The sequence below is a fragment of the Anabas testudineus genome, chromosome 3, assembly GCF_900324465.2.
Source record: "Anabas testudineus chromosome 3, fAnaTes1.2, whole genome shotgun sequence".
Taxonomy (NCBI): Eukaryota; Metazoa; Chordata; class Actinopteri; order Anabantiformes; family Anabantidae; genus Anabas; species Anabas testudineus.
In genome coordinates this window covers 9,438,785-9,455,594 of record NC_046612.1, presented here as the reverse complement: position 1 = coordinate 9,455,594, position 16,810 = coordinate 9,438,785, and the positions used below count along the sequence as shown (strand labels likewise).

Sequence of the window (16,810 nt, the reverse complement as noted above, 5' to 3'; positions counted from 1 at the left end):
AATTCTTGATTTAGTTATTATTTATTAGACATCCTGTAAATCCTTCGATTTCTACAAGACAGAAACTGTTTGACAAAACAATACATTTACGCTACATGAGCTGATCTTTTTCCATTAATAATCTGTGTGCTAAGATCATTAGCATCAATGTGGGCAACCTCAGTTAATGGGGTTGGAAGTCAAAATTGAGAATCACCATAACAAGTCCCAGACATACATAATAATGAAGATGTAACAAACAGCAATATCAACAGGCTGCCTGAAAGAAAGGCACGTAATGTAGTATTAACATGAGTAGTAAGATGGGAATCATGGGAATCATGTCGGGGCCACAGTGACAGTCAGGTGTTCACATGTGTGACTCCTGTGTGTTATGTAATTATTTTCCAGTAACACATTGTTCCCTGATGTGTTAGCGGTCTGTGTAGTGAGCAGTAGTTTTGACCTAATGGAGAAATGATGCTGTGGTGTTTCAGACATCTTCACCAGCAGATACGTGCAACAGTAGTAAGCTGCACTCGGATTAATTACTGACAGAAACCATTCGATTTGGAATTCAGTTTACGCTGCATCGTTGGCACTCTGACCAGCACATTACAGAAAGTCAACGCAGAGCGACAAATCCATTCTTTTCTCGTCCACGGCGCATCCTCTCTCCCCCTCTCGTTCTACTTTTGCTTGTCTCTTTGCTGTACGGCGCCTGTCCATCTCTCACTCAGCCTCCTTTATTTTGCTTGCGCATGTAATGTGTCAGTTTGCTTCCTTTCGCTGCTTTGAAGCATCTGACTTTTTACCCAAACCGAGACTGGGATGTTTTGGTTCTGGCCTCTTATCCCATCTCCCTTTTCTCCTCTATTTCTCTTTCGGCTAATGCTTAGGTGTTGTTGTGTGCGTCTGCCGATGTCTCAGTCTCACATTAATTTGAGTCAGTAACCTCACTTTGTTCATTCTATTAATCCTCTGAGTCTTAACAAAGACAAATCCTCTCCTTCACTTTCTCTGCACAGATAAGTCTTCAAATGTATCTTTCCTTCCCAGATCATCTTTCCCACAACACCGTGCTCTAATCTTCCTTCGGCTTTTTCCTTCGTGTTTTACTGCTAACTCCCTTCTCTGACTCTCACTCACCCTGCCTCTGTGTTTTTTCCTCCCTCGATTGTGTCTCTCGCTGCGATAAGTGCTCATTAGTCTTATTTGTCAATACGCCTAGACTGGTATCAGATCTATGTATTCCCCCTGTCTACCAAATTATTACATAATACAAGACAGGTGCAATTTTTCCCCTGTACTATTTTTTATGTCTTCTCTGTCATTTCAAAGTTTACCAGTCAGATATATTTTTAAATGTTGTTAAATTTGGTCCTCCGAGTACGTAAAACGACAGATGGTGAAGAACAAAGTTTAACCTGGGTACAGTGATATAATACTGATGCCATGTCAATGTTTGTGCAGTAAATATTAAGCTACTGGCATCACGGCATCACCCTGTTAGTGTACAGTTGCCAGACAACCAGTCGAGCCTCCAAGTGACTAGTTTCCCGACCAAAAGCCCCAAGATAAAACTACAAATGTCAAATTCACAATTTCACCCCCACTCAGAAAGGTTTCTAAAAGGTAATCATGTTTTGAACTACCTCCTTCTGTCACATTATCCTTTCCCTGCAGGCTGTACTGGTCCCTCAAGTCTAAACCAGTGTTCATTTTTGGGGACGGCTTCCATCACCAGGTTGCCTCCATTCTGTAACATTAGTATTAAATTGAGGTCCTATTGCCCATAAAGATTTGCTCACAATGTCATTCAATCCCAGACAGGTTGTGTAGTTGATTCTTTACCAAAGAAAGAACATTTCTTCATGGATCTGTTCACACAGGCAATGCAATTTTAAAACAGGAACCTGAAACTGATGCCACTAACCTGTAATGACCCTGTTGCCTTATGCAGTATGTTGTAATAAGAACATTTCCTTTCTCTGGAGCTAAACAGGCTCTTGAACATAACTAGTGTATGTATATCTTAGTATGTGTGTGTTTGTGTCCATTTCAACAGGACTCCGGGTAACAAACCAGGCAGCAGCCCCAGAGGTCAAACACCAGATGAAACTGGACGCCGCCACGATGCCAACTCCTCCGTTTCCGACTTGGCCAACTCCGTCACCAGTGACATGCTCATGGTAACACTCTTTATGTAAAGCAAATATAATGTGAAATGGTGCTGCCAGACCATCTTCCCCCAATGAAAGATGAAAGTTACATTTCATATTATGTCTTTGACTGAACTGCAGGTGCGTGAACCTAACATCTCATCTACAGTATGTTGACTGAATTAACTGATGAGAAGTGTTTGTTAGTTGCTCCTTTTATGCAGTTCTACAGTGAATATTACTCATTTATAGATTACTACTATACTGATAACGGGCTAATTATGAGTGTTGGCTGATATTTGACTTTTTAGCAGCATTTATGATTGTGATAAGTTAAACTTAACTAGAATATTTCTAGTTTCTTACAACTTCAGTGATATTTTTGTAGCTTTGTAGCCCATGAGCAATAATAACACTGTATTAACCAAATTAATTGCTGAGAGCCGGGAACGTGCCAACATTGCTAAAAATGAAGTCTGCTGGGATGAGAAACACAAGCAGTCAGACAATCGTGTTGGTTTTAAGCTGAACCCCCAGGTCAGCCAAACCCATTTGGAAGAGAAAGCATGCAGTAGGTGTTAAATTATTTCTAAAACTGTCTGTTGTAAACAGCCATTACTATTTGCAGACCGATCTCCTGTTTTAAACTACTGCGATCTGGTTTGCCAGATCTGGTTTGCCAGATCCCAGTAGTTACTTTGGTGAGCGATAGAAAAACAGACGAGGCTACATAAATTATGCTTTAAAGACATTTTGCATCTAACACGTAAATAATACACTGTGATGGTTCTGGAGACAAGACGAAAGCCTACACACTGGAGCTCAATTGAACAGATTCCCATGAGAAAGTGTTTCCTCCTCCTCCCTTTTTCAGTCTGTCATCACTGAAAAAGTACAGTCCTCATCCCACTCAGCTTACCCACCTGTAGAGCATCATAGTTAGTTATTGCCACACACTATCTCAGCTACAGTAATCATCACCCTGAAGTAAGACACTTACAGAGGGGAGGGGACATGCGCCTTATTCAGCAAGGTTTGGTAATTAGCTGTGAAAGAACATGTAGTGCTATGGGTGCTGCGAGAATATGGCAGAGATGGGGATGAGCAGTGTGTAATTATGTGGGTCCCATGGTGTGTCTGAAGAATTCACAGTGGTGGTGCTTAATGATAATACTCATTCTGGGTAGTTTTGCCAAAGGCGTCTATATATTATACAACCCTTCTTTCATGCTGAAAATACCCATCCAGCACTTTTGAGCCACTTGTGCTGCTTTAAGAAAAGCGATGGCAGTACGTACTAACTTTATTTCCCACTATTGAGAGAAAGGATGCTGTGAAATGGCATTGAACGTCAGACTATATATACATCCAACCCTCTCGAGCATCTCAGGTGTTAGGGGTCGGGGAGGATGGGCGGGGGTCATGTCAGCATCACATGGTTGTTATGAGGATGTATTCTGACACCGCTTTGCTCACACATGCCTGGGTAGTGTGGCGTGAATGTGTCTTTGCCTCTGTGTCATCACATATCCACACTTTTGCAGAGGTTCATGTGTGATTTATTTCTTTAAAGAATAAGGCTGTTGACGTTCTGTTTGTTGTTATTATCAACAAATCCCCTTTACTCTGCCTTTAAAACAGCTAAGTGCTGTAGTTTTTGGCACATGTTAGTGAAATAGATGGAAATAGTGCACAGATCCAACTGAATGAGAAGAGAGGACTCTGAAAAAAAAAGGGGGTGAAAGGCACCGAAATGCAGAAAATGGGGAAAAGTAATGTGGGCCAGCTGTTGGGTGGAGGACTGCATAATGAAAAGTGATCATACTGTATTTAGCATGGAGAATAGGCATGTGAGAATATGGGATTGGATATTAAGTTTGGAATTGAATATTTAACTTGGATATTAATAGTGTAGTGGGAACATCGTCGCCCTCCATGTGGAAGAAACTCCATGTAGGGTTCAAATCCTGGTTCCTCCAGTAGGGGCCCTTACCTGCCTTTACCATGTATCTTGGATCTCACTTCTAAGTCGCTTTGAATAGAAGCGTCCGCCAAACAACTATATGTAAATGTGAATTGCTGGTGCTCCTTGCATAATACCTCTAACTCGTCAGATAGCACTTTTCAAACTGGATAAAGTCCCTCTCATCTCCACACCGCCTTGGACACCTTCTGTCCTTACTGCAGAGAGGACAATAGCCATGTGACATAACGTTATGCTCGGGTGTTAGCAGCTGTGTTTTCATCGTTTAAGTGCTGAATTAGTGCCCCATGTGGATTGGACTTTCTCATTTAGTGTGAAATGTGATACCACCTGTCAGCTTCTCTGGAAGTGTTTATGACCAAGCTTCACCTGTGCCCTGATATTAGCAGCACAATTCTCACAGGACTATATTGTACATACACATATACAATTTGTTGACACTTTTGCAAATACACAATATTTAATGCAGTCTAATATGACAGTGCTGTAGTACCTCTAATCCTCTAATGTTCACTTTTTTAAGACAATTTCAGAGTTGTTGGAGCTTTACCACACTGTCCTCCACACTGTTGTAATGCCATTTGTAAAATTGCTCTCTTACACTAGACACAGTAATTTACTCAGCAGGGAGCAGAACATTTCAGACACTTATTTATCATCATCGTTTTTGCTCATCAATGAGAGATGTATTGCAGTTGTATGACTGTTTCTTATTGGATAGACTACTACTTCAAGACCAACCGTATTAGATTTCAAGAATAATCTAATTACTTTAATTTTCCTAATTCAAATGAACATTCTCTTAAGCCTAGTTTAATCTAACATGACGATTACATTTACCCTGATACTTTCACCACCACGTGGAACCCTGTGATAGACTCCCCCATTTTTACTCCTTACTTCTTACCTTATTTCCATTTTGTGATTTATCACATCTGTGGCAGCAGTGGCCCAAAGATTAGACAGGCAAGCTTGTGACTGGAAGGTTGAATCCCCAGAGTGACAGGATTAAGTGGCCAAACTGAAAAAGTCATCAACACCACTGTGGTGCCCTTGAGCCAGGCCCTTAGCCCCAGCTGTTCAGTGGCCAGCAGGTCAGACTGTGGCTGTACGAGGCAGCTTCCAAGTGTGAATATGTGTCACTGCGTGAATGTGATCTGGGCGTAAAAGAGAGGTGATGTCTTAGTAAATCACAGCATAAATAAAGCGTATAACCTACAGCACATTATTAAGTTGTAGATTTATTATTAAATTAGATTATCCTTGCGCAGTTGTTGGAGTTTTTGAGAGCCGTGTACGATGCTTGAAAACATTATGTCCTGCTGAACAAGCCAATAACATTTGTCTCTTCTTTCTCCTGTATGTTGAAGTTGTCTCCAGGTTCAGAGGAAGATGAACATGAAGGTCCAGTGTGTGAGAAGCTGGGTCGGATTCAGTTCAGTGTTGGATACAGTTTTCAGGACTCCACCCTCACCGTCAAAATCCTGAAGGGCCAGGATTTGCCTGCCAAGGACTTTTCTGGAACCTCTGATCCATTTGTCAAACTCTACCTGTTGCCAGACAAGAAGCACAAATTGGAGACCAAAGTGAAGAGGAAGAATCTAAACCCCCACTGGAATGAGACTTTCCTCTTTGAAGGTTTGCTGGAGGATGCTTTTCTATTACCGTAAACATTAACGTAGCAGCGTTCATGGCACATGTCTTTGGCTTTTTTCTGATGCGCATCGTTGTGACTATAGTATCAATGTGTTTCTCAGGTTTTCCCTATGAGAAGGTGGTCCAGAGAACCTTATATTTGCAGGTTCTTGACTACGACCGCTTCAGCAGGAACGATCCCATCGGAGAAGTGTCCATCCCCCTCAACAAACTGGACCTGGCCAACATGCAGACTTTCTGGAAGGAGCTGAAACCATGCAGCGATGGCAGCGTGAGTAAGAAGGAAACGGGGGTGGGAGGGGAGAAGGAAGGTGGAAGATGGGACAGAATGTATCGGATGATGTCATTCCTGGCTGCCATGACACTCCCAGGGGAAATGTGACAGCGTGCTGGTGGGAGAAGGGATAGAAGGGAATATGGAGAGGCTGACAGGTAGATAGAGAGAACAGAGACAGCCAGAGGAAGGAACTGAAATACACAGAAAGCAACAGAAGGGGGAAAGATGTGAAAAGGGGAATAAATAAGTAAATATTGTGCTGCTGTTGTGTGTGTGATTTCTGTAGGGGAGTCGAGGAGATCTATTGGTGTCGTTGTGCTACAACCCCACAGCCAACACCATCACTGTAAGCATCATCAAAGCCCGCAACCTCAAAGCCATGGACATTGGAGGCACTTCTGGTATAGATGCTCCTTCATCTCCCATGTCCTTTTATTTTTGCCTTTCTACATCGTTGTTACTTCAGAATAAATTTGAGAAAATTATATTTTTCAGCATGAAATATTGTAAACAATGTTTATTTCCCGCTCCACAGACCCCTATGTTAAAGTGTGGTTGATGCACAAGGACAAGCGTGTGGAAAAGAAGAAGACGGTGGTAATGAAGCGCTGTCTGAACCCTGTTTTTAATGAGTCCTTCCCCTTTGATGTGCCTGCCCACGTGCTAAGGGAGACCACCATAATTATCACCGTCATGGACAAGGACAGGCTTAGTCGCAATGATGTCATTGGAAAGGTATCTCCTTCCTTCTTCTTCGCTTCTTCCTTCTTCTTGTTCTTCTCTTCCTCTGTGTTTTTCTGTGTCTGTGACAGACCATCAGCAGCTGATCACTGAGCCAGTCTCTACTGACCCCTGCTGGAACGTACAGACCAATCTTCTGCAAAGTAAATGAATGAATGGACAACAAAGGGGAAGAGGATTATAAACACTTTATTTTACCTTGACTTAAATACATTCATAGCCATTAAGCATCTCATTGGCAGGTACATGTAGGTGCATGGTCTCATACACCAATGCAGTCAACCCCTTAACTTCCCACTTTGACTATATGTTGACAAGTCTACTAACTCTAAGCAGCTATTTTCATGTGCGGCATGGTATTATTGTCCATTCGTTGGCTAACCTCTTATTCATCTGTGAGTTATCTGCTTGTCTGCTTGAGAGAAAAACACAAGACTGGCAAGTTCACATTTCTCATGGATCTGCAGTACACAAGGCTAGGAGAGGTGTGAAAGGGAAGGTGAAGGTGATAATGTTTAGTAGGTGTTGAAACGGTTTCAGGGACGTGCTGATACAACTGTTTGGTCATTTTGAAGTCTCGTTTTTGCACGTTCTGTTGAGCTACTATTCACTGAATAAAAGAATCTATGTGACTCTAGTTTAATATATCTGAATTAATTCATTTAAAGGGCACCAATTTAACACTACCCCTGCTTCAGTGATAACCTTGTTCTTTTCAGGGAAACTCATATACTTCTACAGTAGCAGCCTGATCACATTTATTATCTGCCTACACAGAGCAGTTATAATTTATTAGAGTTTCTTATTGCATTACACTCATAAAATACTTTTCCCTGTGACATGTACAGCTGTGTTTCTTTCTACATGAGAATTACTTAACAACTGTTGTGTGTGTTGGATTTTCATTAGTGTCAGCATTAGCCTTTCTCAGAGCATTTCGGTGAAATCTCTTCCTCTAACGGCTCTCGTTCTGTGCTGGATTTAAGTTAAATTAGAGTGGCAGGCTTAGCGGTGAAAGCAGGGCTAGACACGTTTTTTTTTTTTTTTTTAAACCTAATACCCCACTAGTGTTTGGGAAGGCTCTTTGAACATAACATCAATCTCTGTGTGATATTATGTGAATTACAGTGACTCTCTCTTTCCCACAGATTTATCTTTCATGGAAGAGTGGCCCCGCAGAGGTAAAACACTGGAAAGACATGATGGGTCATCCTCGTACTACCGTGGCCCAGTGGCATGCTCTCAAGGCCTGAGGGACCCAGCGACCAAACTGCCTACAGTGTTTTCCCCTCTGATTTCAGCATCAGCCTCTTGGTCCCTAACCTCAGCACACATCCCCTACTCCGTAAGACTGCAGCCTTGGGCTGCAGATAATATGTCATCTCTTTGTTCTCAGGCCTCTTTGATATTCCCTGCCCAGAGTTCTCGTGACACCGTCCTTACATTTCACCCTAGTCAAGTTCTGATTCCTGCCTGAACCCCTCATCCCTTTGTCTGAACTTAAAAAATGTCTTTGATGTCTTTACTCGCTCCCTCCTTGTACCCTCTTCATGTGAAATTAGTTTTTTTCTGAACAGCCCTTAGTCTTTCCCTCACCTTGTTAATCATATTCTGTTTAACATCAGATCAGTACCTCCCTCTTGCCACACATGAATACAAACTACCAACCAAAAATGGATGAAACTGATGTTCCAACCATCTTCTGTGGTGGCGAGACAGGCTGCATTCAAACGTGCACCTGGGTGTGAATGGTGTCAACCCGTGCAACACATCTACCACCTACACCTGGTGTTGCAGTGAGGAGTCTTCCTCACTGTTCCTCACCTCTTCCGTTACTGTCAGTATTCCTCCATACCCTCACAATGCCTGAAAAATCAGGAAAACCAACACAGGCAATGGACGAATGACGGGCTGTATTTAAAAAGGAATCGGACTAGAAGTGGTCGTTCAACTCATGTTTGATCTTTTCTCACTTTTCACTTATTCTCTGACACCACTGTAATAATTCTCCTTTGGCTGGAACCCTTTGTCGTCTGTGCGTGCTGTGGGTGATGTGCTGTAACCCCAAATGTAGTTCTTCAACAACAACAACAAAAAAAAAAAAGGATGTGAACATGAACATTTAGCACTTGTCCAATAGGGCAAGTGTCAAAAAACATACTTTCCTATTTTCTTGGAAGAGAAATCCCAACTGACAGAAAAAAAAGTGAGTAAAGTGAATAATGTTGTGTTTTATTTTTTTGGTTTTCAAAAGAATTTAGAAAATCAACCTGTTCTTCCAGACACAGAAAATAAGCAAAAAGCCAGCTTCCATAAGTGTGGAGGTGTGGGTTACTCTGTGTGTTTGTGTATGTGTGTGTGTGTGTGTGCGTGTGTAAATGAGGGAGAATTGTGCACTTGGACACAGATAAATTAAAGATATTGAAAACACTATAGCCCTTGATAAGGATGGTAAAAAATAAGGCACTGTTTGAATTTGTGATGTTGAAGTTAGGTGAAGACGTGGGGAGGTCACTAGTCAGTCACAATCACAGACAGAGATGCAGTATTTTAAATGAACCTGTAGAGGTTGGAAGCAGGATATCAGATATAGAGGAGATGAACGGGACTTCATCTCTGTATCTGCTGCATTTGAAATGAATGTTTCTGTTTTACTGATAGATAGAGGTTTCAGTGACACCATGGAAACAGAAACCTTCATGAGTGGAACATGTTTGTGTATTCATGACAAACAAATCAGATTTTTATGGCTTATTTATTTTTCATCTACATTTCATACTGGGTGGAGTTTAACCCAAGACATAAGTGACAGGGCCAAAAGCTACAGCATCCTGGGGAAGAAACAGGGATTACACTCCTCTGCATTAAAGCTGGTTTGGTTTGGTACCGCGTCACTGTAAAACAACAGGTTGAACAGTCTGTGAGTCTTCAAGCATTGAGAATGAACACCCAGTTTTTTTGTGATTTTCGGTGAACACTGGTAGTAAACGTGCAGGTTACAGAAGATAATACAGTATGAAAAAATCAGTCGACCTGTCAAAGACGTGGAATAGACGTCACAGAATCATTTTAAAAAACACTAAGAGTGCAAGGACAACAGATGCAATGTTAGTGTTAGTATGAGAATTAGAAAGTAAAATACAGGTCGGTCTTCCAGATGTTTGCTTCACTGCCTGAATGTGACCTCCCCCCAAGTCCCCAAATAGCATGCGCTAAGTGGATGAATGGAAACTAATGAAAGTAATAATATCTCGGAGAAAAGTCTTTTTACATTCCACTGTTTGTGTTTGACTACTGGATGTGCGTGTGTGTGTGTGTGTGTGTGTGTGTGTGTGTTTGCACTGTGAACGAGTGTCACTATTTGAACTTTACTTTGTGGGATTGTATTTACCGTGAGTCTCTATTTGTGTATATCTGCACTGAGTTCTATTTTGCCAGTTTAATACAGAACATTGTTTACCGTTTTTATTCTGTATAAAACAATCCAGTTGTACAAAGAAGTATGTTTTTTTAAAAGCTGTCACTTCTTCAACAACCTGTGCACTTGTTGGCGACAATGCTGGAACAAACCTCTCCTCATAGCAGGGTTATTTTCATTGTGTGTGGATTAAATGAACGTTTGGTTCGGGAAGAAGCGACATTTGTTATAAATGAGCTGAGCGTGAAAGTCAAAGGAAAAATGTCACCAACTAGATATAACGTGTTTTCTTAACCAACATACACCACATCAACAGCTACATTTTGTCCTTTCTGTCCTTCCTATCAGCTCCAGTCTAAATCGCCACTGCCAAAAAAAAAAAAAAAAGAAGGGAGGCTCCCCTAACACTGGTGACGTTCCCTCAAAACACCCCATTGTGCACACATGCTTTCTGGCACAAAGTGTTCTGTGTGTGCCTTATAAAACCTGCCACACCTTGCTCTTCACCATATGTGCTCCCTTTTCCAAGAGTCGGGTGGGAAAGGTGAGGCAGGAGATAATCATCACCTCGCTGTTAGCTACGTCTCAGGTCAGAGCAGAGCATTGGCGCATCCCAAAATAACCAGGAACACAGGCATCTATCTGTCCTGATGGCCCTGCGTGTTAAACAAGGCATTATTTGGAGTGCTGCTGACAAAGCATCACATTACAACAGCCTAGTGGAAGTCACTTCAGTGAATGCAACATAAGTATTGGTTAGGTATCCATATGTTTAAGTTAAAATGAATCAAGCTGGAATATTCTTTGTACGCTTTTCACTGACTGTATATCATGTGCTGTCACGCTAGGGACAAGCTCACATTGAAGTTATAAGACATTCTGCTTGAGACAAAGAGAGGTTAACCAGCAACATTTTAATTTCTATACATGTACAACTGATTGTGAAGTATATGAAAAAAAAATCATCAGTATTTACTGGGGTTGTTGATATGTCTGCCCTTGGTATCACTCAGCTCATTCTTTCGCTCGCATTTCTCTCTGTAGTTACACGTCCGTGGGGTGCACAATATTAAATATCAACCATTTATTTTTTGAAATCTGTACAGTGTATATAGTGATATAAATGTGTATATAAAACAAAGATACTTCTGGTCTGGTATTTATGATTTCTTTATCACAAAAATATATTACAACTAAATGTTGTTGCAGTGGAGTCAGCTGTGCAGGTGGAGGTATTCACATCTTTTAATTACAGGTATCTTATATTAATGTAATATATATATATATATATATATATATATATATATATATATATATATATATATATATATATATATATATATATATATACACTTTTGTTTTTTTATTAAATAGTAATTTTGCCTGTTTTACTTCAAATATTCTTTAGTTAAAATATCTGAATTTTCTGAATCTTTGAGGGGGGAAATCCATTTTCAGTGGAATTATCAACACAGACATTAAAACAAAGGGTTTTAAGAAGATAACGCTTTATTTTAAGGGCTCACATAGTTTAATCTTTAACAATAAATCATTTTTTATAGATCTGTTGTTTCTACAACAAATTATTGTCAAATACTTAAAATAACCACTCCATTACTTATATGTAATGTTGAGTTACCAACTTATGTAGCACCTCCATCCTCGTAGTTAAACCTTTTTTCTTACCAGTGAGAGCAGTTTTTACTTTGCGCTCCTCTGCTCAGGACTCTCCAGAAGACGTGAGAAGGAGATGCCGGCTTGGGACACTGTTAGTGGTGGTGGATGGAAGAAACAAATTGAAATTCCAAGAGAGTAGAGGGCGATGGCAGGGGCTGAGGATAAAACAGAGAGCTGTCACGACACATGGAGCAGCAGTGGAGGATCACAGGAGTGCTGGGCTACAGATAGGCACAGTGGGTGTGTGTGGGCAACTGATGAATGTACACTCTAAACAAGTCTCAGAGCAGTAGAGACAGAAATTGTGCTCCCCCTGCATGTGGGATCCACAGGTGTCATCTTGTTTTTCCCTTTAGACATCCTTACACTGGCACATTTTACTGTTGCTGGTTTATTTTATGCTTTGAGGTTAAAAAACAATGTTTGCTTTTCTTTTTTAAATGCTGGACAAGTTTTACCTTTTTGTATCTGAGAAGTTCAATTTGGCTGAACTATCAACATAAGAGAGGTGAAATGGGCCAGGGGACAGCCGCAAGACATTTATATAAAGTCTAACTAGCTATAGCAGCCGAAAACTGTAGTGTAGAAAGTCAATTTCCCTCTTAAATAAACTGCAGGGAGCACAGAGACCTTACAACAAAACAAACCCAGGTTGGATGGAGTTTGCATGTTCTCACTGTATCTGCGTGGGCTTCCTCCCACCATACAAAGACATGCACTTATGGTTAATTGATGACTCTAAATTGCCCATAGGTGTGAATGTGAGTTAGAATGGCCGTCTGTCTGTCTGTCAGCCCGGATAGACTGCTAACATGTCCAGGCTGTACGCCACCTCTTGTCCAACGAAAGCTGGGTTTGCTCCAGCACTCCTGTGAGGGAGGAAAAACGATTAGGATAATGGATAGGTGGATGCACTGCAGTAAAGTAGAAAGTCACAGAAAATGAAAATGTTTACACACAAGTACTTAATATAGTACTTAAGTAGAGTACTTGACTAAGTGTGGCTACTCCACCAATTTTTTAGATGACGGCGGTAGCAGAAAAGCAAAGACACACGAAGGAAAACCATCACAGCGGTTTAGGATTATACTGAGAACAGAAAATCTGAGGGTTGGTATTCTCACTTAGCGTTTTCCAATTAAAGCGGAAAAACTGAAAATACATGTCAATATATCTGACTCTTAAATGTATGATCACCTAGATTGTGTAAAACCTTGGAAGTGGATCGTAGGTACATTATAATTCTGTGGGTGTACACAAACAGGCTTGTCATCTGTTTTGAGATTCTGTTCACATCTCCTGGCCAGAGGGCATTTCCCTTCTGCTCTCAGTACAAGGTTCCACTGAACCAATATGACACAGCCAGACTAGAAATGATTCCCGTCAACATACACACTGATCCACTCAAAGAGAGAAATGTATAGAAATATAATTATGTTTAAATAACTGTGGGCAAACTTGACAGAAAGATGTGCTGATACTTTGCTCTTTAATAAAAACACATTTCCCGATATCCTGTTTATCCTCTAATGCAGTAATGTAGTAACTGAAAGGTGATTTGGGGTAGCTTGCATCTCATCTATAAGCAGCTGCTTGAAGGCAGATGGTCATTCAAATCAATGTCACATTATATCCTGAATAAGAAATAAGGTGGAATATATACACAGGTGACTAATTAGTGTGGAACACACTGAGATCAGCAGGTGCTTCGATGTGGCCACAGCTTGAAATGATGAAATGTGCTTCCATCTGGTGTCAGTGAAGGGACACTGCAGGCAACACAACCTTCATTATGTAACAAAAAACGATCCGTACTGGCTCAAGTCATGTGACCCAATACCACTAGATGATCAAGGTTTATTAAACATTTCAAAGGTAATATAACATCTTGCTGACATTATGTTGTATCAGAGCCACAAACGTTCTCTGAATCTTCAACAGATCTTCTTCCTTTAATGACCCACTGCTATAGCAACATATTTACATGGAAAAAGGTCCACAGTACTTGATGGCAGAGTGTTCTTGACATGAAAAATTGAACATTTTGTCAGGTTTGTTGATAAAAGGTTGATTTTGAGAGGGTTTTTCTGAAGGGTTATATATTTTTTAATATGTCTCTGAGAAGGTCATGGACCTTATTGGCTTTACTTGTCCAGGTACTCCAAGCTCGGTGCATCGAACCTCTGTTCGTGGTTGCGATTCTTTGTAAACTCCTTCAGCATATCCATGACCTCGCTTTGATAAACCTCAGGAGTGGGCTGCGCTTCTAAAAAGAAAAAAAGGTTTAACAGGCTTCACAAGGGAAAAAACAAAGCGAGATCAAATCACCTTTGTCTGTTTCAGGACAAGCTGAGAATATAAAACCTAAAGGCTGATTCAACAAGACATTTTGCTCCTGAGAACAGAGAAATGAAAGGCGCACGACCACAGCCACTGTGGTTCACCCAGGACAAGAAACAATACAGGTACAGGTTCTCTGACATTTGATTCTTATGTCTTCGACCATGAAATGTTATTGTCCTTATCATTATTGTCTTATCATCATAAGATTATTATGTGTGTGACCTGTTTATTAGAGAAACCATCTCACTTTGCATCACTTTGTTTTACTAAACCCGTTCCTCTTTGGTTTTCTAGAGTGCAGCTGCCAGTCGGATGTGTTGATCACAGTTGTTCAGTCATTATGAATAACAAAACGCACAAATAACGGAATCAAATTTAGTGGAAAATGGTTTAAATTATCTTTTTATCTAATGTGCTCCCAGGGTGACTTCTCAGTTAAAAGGAGCAGTAAAAAAACAACAGCACCAGGACTGAAGTGGATTTTTAAGTAGAGCTGTTTATTATTTCAGCATAAGAAGCTGTGACTAATTGCATAGTTAAGAAAAAGTGGGCAAAACAAAAACCTTAATGATTATACCCACGAGAATTTTCCACATTTATGTTAAACACTGAATCAAAAAGTTTAATGTTTGATTTCTTTGTCACACTTAGTGCAAATCAAGACAAAGAGAAGCCCTATTTGCAATTTGTATAAACATTAATATTGCAAGATGAAATATTTTGTCATTAAATATTTAAATGTTTTGCAGTGAGTCATTTCAGTGTCTGAAATGGAGTCTGGAGTCTGTTGCCAGCTTACTAACTTATGGTTTGCTTTTAACGTATTAGGTCTAGTTGACATTTGATATCACATGTCTAAGGAGAAAAGAAGAATCATTCTCTCACCTGTTGCCCAGTAGTAGATGTCCCAGTCATTACTTGGTTCATTAATCAGCCTGTCATACTGCTGCAGCTGCTTGTCAGTCATTGTGTTCAGGTATCGCTGAGCAAAAATGCTACAAGAGAGAGATGGAGAATGAATTTCTTTTCTCTGAACGGAAAATCATCATAACTGGTGATTATCTGATCTATTGGTGAATGGACACTAGGAGTTTCAATCGTAGATATGTTAAGATGTAAAACACAAATTTATGATAAAACACAAATGTTAAAATGTTTCTGTAGTTTACAACTTGTATTCTTGAACAAATGAAAGGCTCAGTTTGAAAACCATGAATCTAGGTATCACAACTGATGCAGGTCTCTTTTGAGCAGCACATTAAAGACATCACCAGGACTATTTTACCTTTTTACACCTGCTTAACATAGCTAAGCTTCTATCATGGCATGATGCAGAGACATTAATTCACTAATCTAGACTGGATTATTGTAATATTTCGTTTTCAGGCCTGCCACATGTTGGTGGTATAGGTTAAACTAAATCCAGGAAATCCAACCTCATTACAGCAGCCTTAGCTCATTTTTCTGAATTAAAGAATTACTTTTTGCTCAGAGACAGGTATATAGATGTTGTCCCGCATCATCCATGTTGAAATTGCTTTAAGAGGGAATCTCTTTGTAGCCAGTATTAGATATTAAGATGGGACAAAAGTTGTTTATCAACCTGAGTAATATGCAGTTTTCCAACATGCCCCTCTTGCGACTTTCATAAAGAAGTCGGCGTCTTTTGATGTCAGTGGGCTCGTCCAGCTTCTCCTCCCACGGCGGTAGAGGGATCTCGATCAGGTCAACCCTGTTGTCATCTGGTGCATCTCCACGGTAACCACGAGATGATACCATCCCTGTGACTGCTGGTCTCCAGGCTGCCCGGCAGAGCCCGGTCACCAGCTGACAGGCAACAAGCACACATTCAGACAAATACAATCCAAAATCTGTCCCAAAATGTGCTTATTGAGACATTAGATCCACATGTTAAGCTGCCATCACATGCAACAAGGTGCAGGTCTAAAGAAGACTTGTATAGATGATAATAAAGATAAATAAATATGTCTCAAATATGTTATTTTTATAAAGCTGTGAGCATGACATTAATGCTAATGATTTAAATATTTCAGCATCCATGGTGAATAGGTGTTGTTCTCCGTGGCATCAGACTGTTTTTACACTATGAAAACGTAAAAACAAATTGCATAACGCCACACGCTTTCCTGACGTACAACTGTTTTTGTGCACCACAAGGACACGAAGTTTGTATCAGCATTGATAACGTTAAACGCATCAACATCAGAGGATCGTGGTCAATATTCACAGCATTAACAGAATAATGCCACATATTAAATAATAACATAAATGAGCATCCTATCTTTGACAGAAACGAGACTATCTTCTGTTGTTTTGACGACATCTGCCTCTAAAACTTCAAGCAACAACTCTACAAATCAGTTTAGTATTCACACGATCACTCACTCTTTTCGCAGCCACATAACTCATCGCTTTAATCCTCTTTCTTGCGACGTTGAGTGATTTTCAGATAAACTGCTGCTTTGCCGTGAAAATGTCTGAAAGTCATTCACAAACACGGAAGTTACAGTTTCACCTCGGGGGAAACTGACGACGGAGCGTTTGACACAGCG

General features: G+C 40.4%; 2 protein-coding genes across 2 annotated transcripts in view; one reads left to right on the top strand and one right to left on the bottom strand.

Moving 5' to 3' along the window:
- Window positions 1–11,292, top strand: part of syt7b (synaptotagmin VIIb) — a 73,356-nt gene extending 62,064 nt beyond the window's left edge. Inside the window, exons 7-12 of the mRNA XM_026377697.1 lie at window positions 2,048–2,171; window positions 5,496–5,763; window positions 5,883–6,052; window positions 6,345–6,459; window positions 6,594–6,793; window positions 7,948–11,292. Of these exons, the coding sequence (XP_026233482.1) occupies window positions 2,048–2,171; window positions 5,496–5,763; window positions 5,883–6,052; window positions 6,345–6,459; window positions 6,594–6,793; window positions 7,948–8,052 (982 nt within the window). The 3' untranslated portion in view covers window positions 8,053–11,292. The remainder of the gene's footprint in view (window positions 1–2,047; window positions 2,172–5,495; window positions 5,764–5,882; window positions 6,053–6,344; window positions 6,460–6,593; window positions 6,794–7,947) is intronic.
- Window positions 11,293–13,684: 2,392 nt separating this feature from the next.
- sdhaf2 (succinate dehydrogenase complex assembly factor 2) lies at window positions 13,685–16,791 on the bottom strand. Its single transcript, XM_026378513.1, has 4 exons — window positions 16,644–16,791; window positions 15,841–16,064; window positions 15,123–15,232; window positions 13,685–14,160 (listed from the first exon to the last, which is right to left on the bottom strand). Exons 1-4 carry the CDS (start codon window positions 16,665–16,667, stop codon window positions 14,039–14,041), a joined length of 480 nt encoding a protein of 159 aa, XP_026234298.1. The 5' UTR covers window positions 16,668–16,791; the 3' UTR covers window positions 13,685–14,038.
- Window positions 16,792–16,810: the final 19 nt, after the last annotated feature.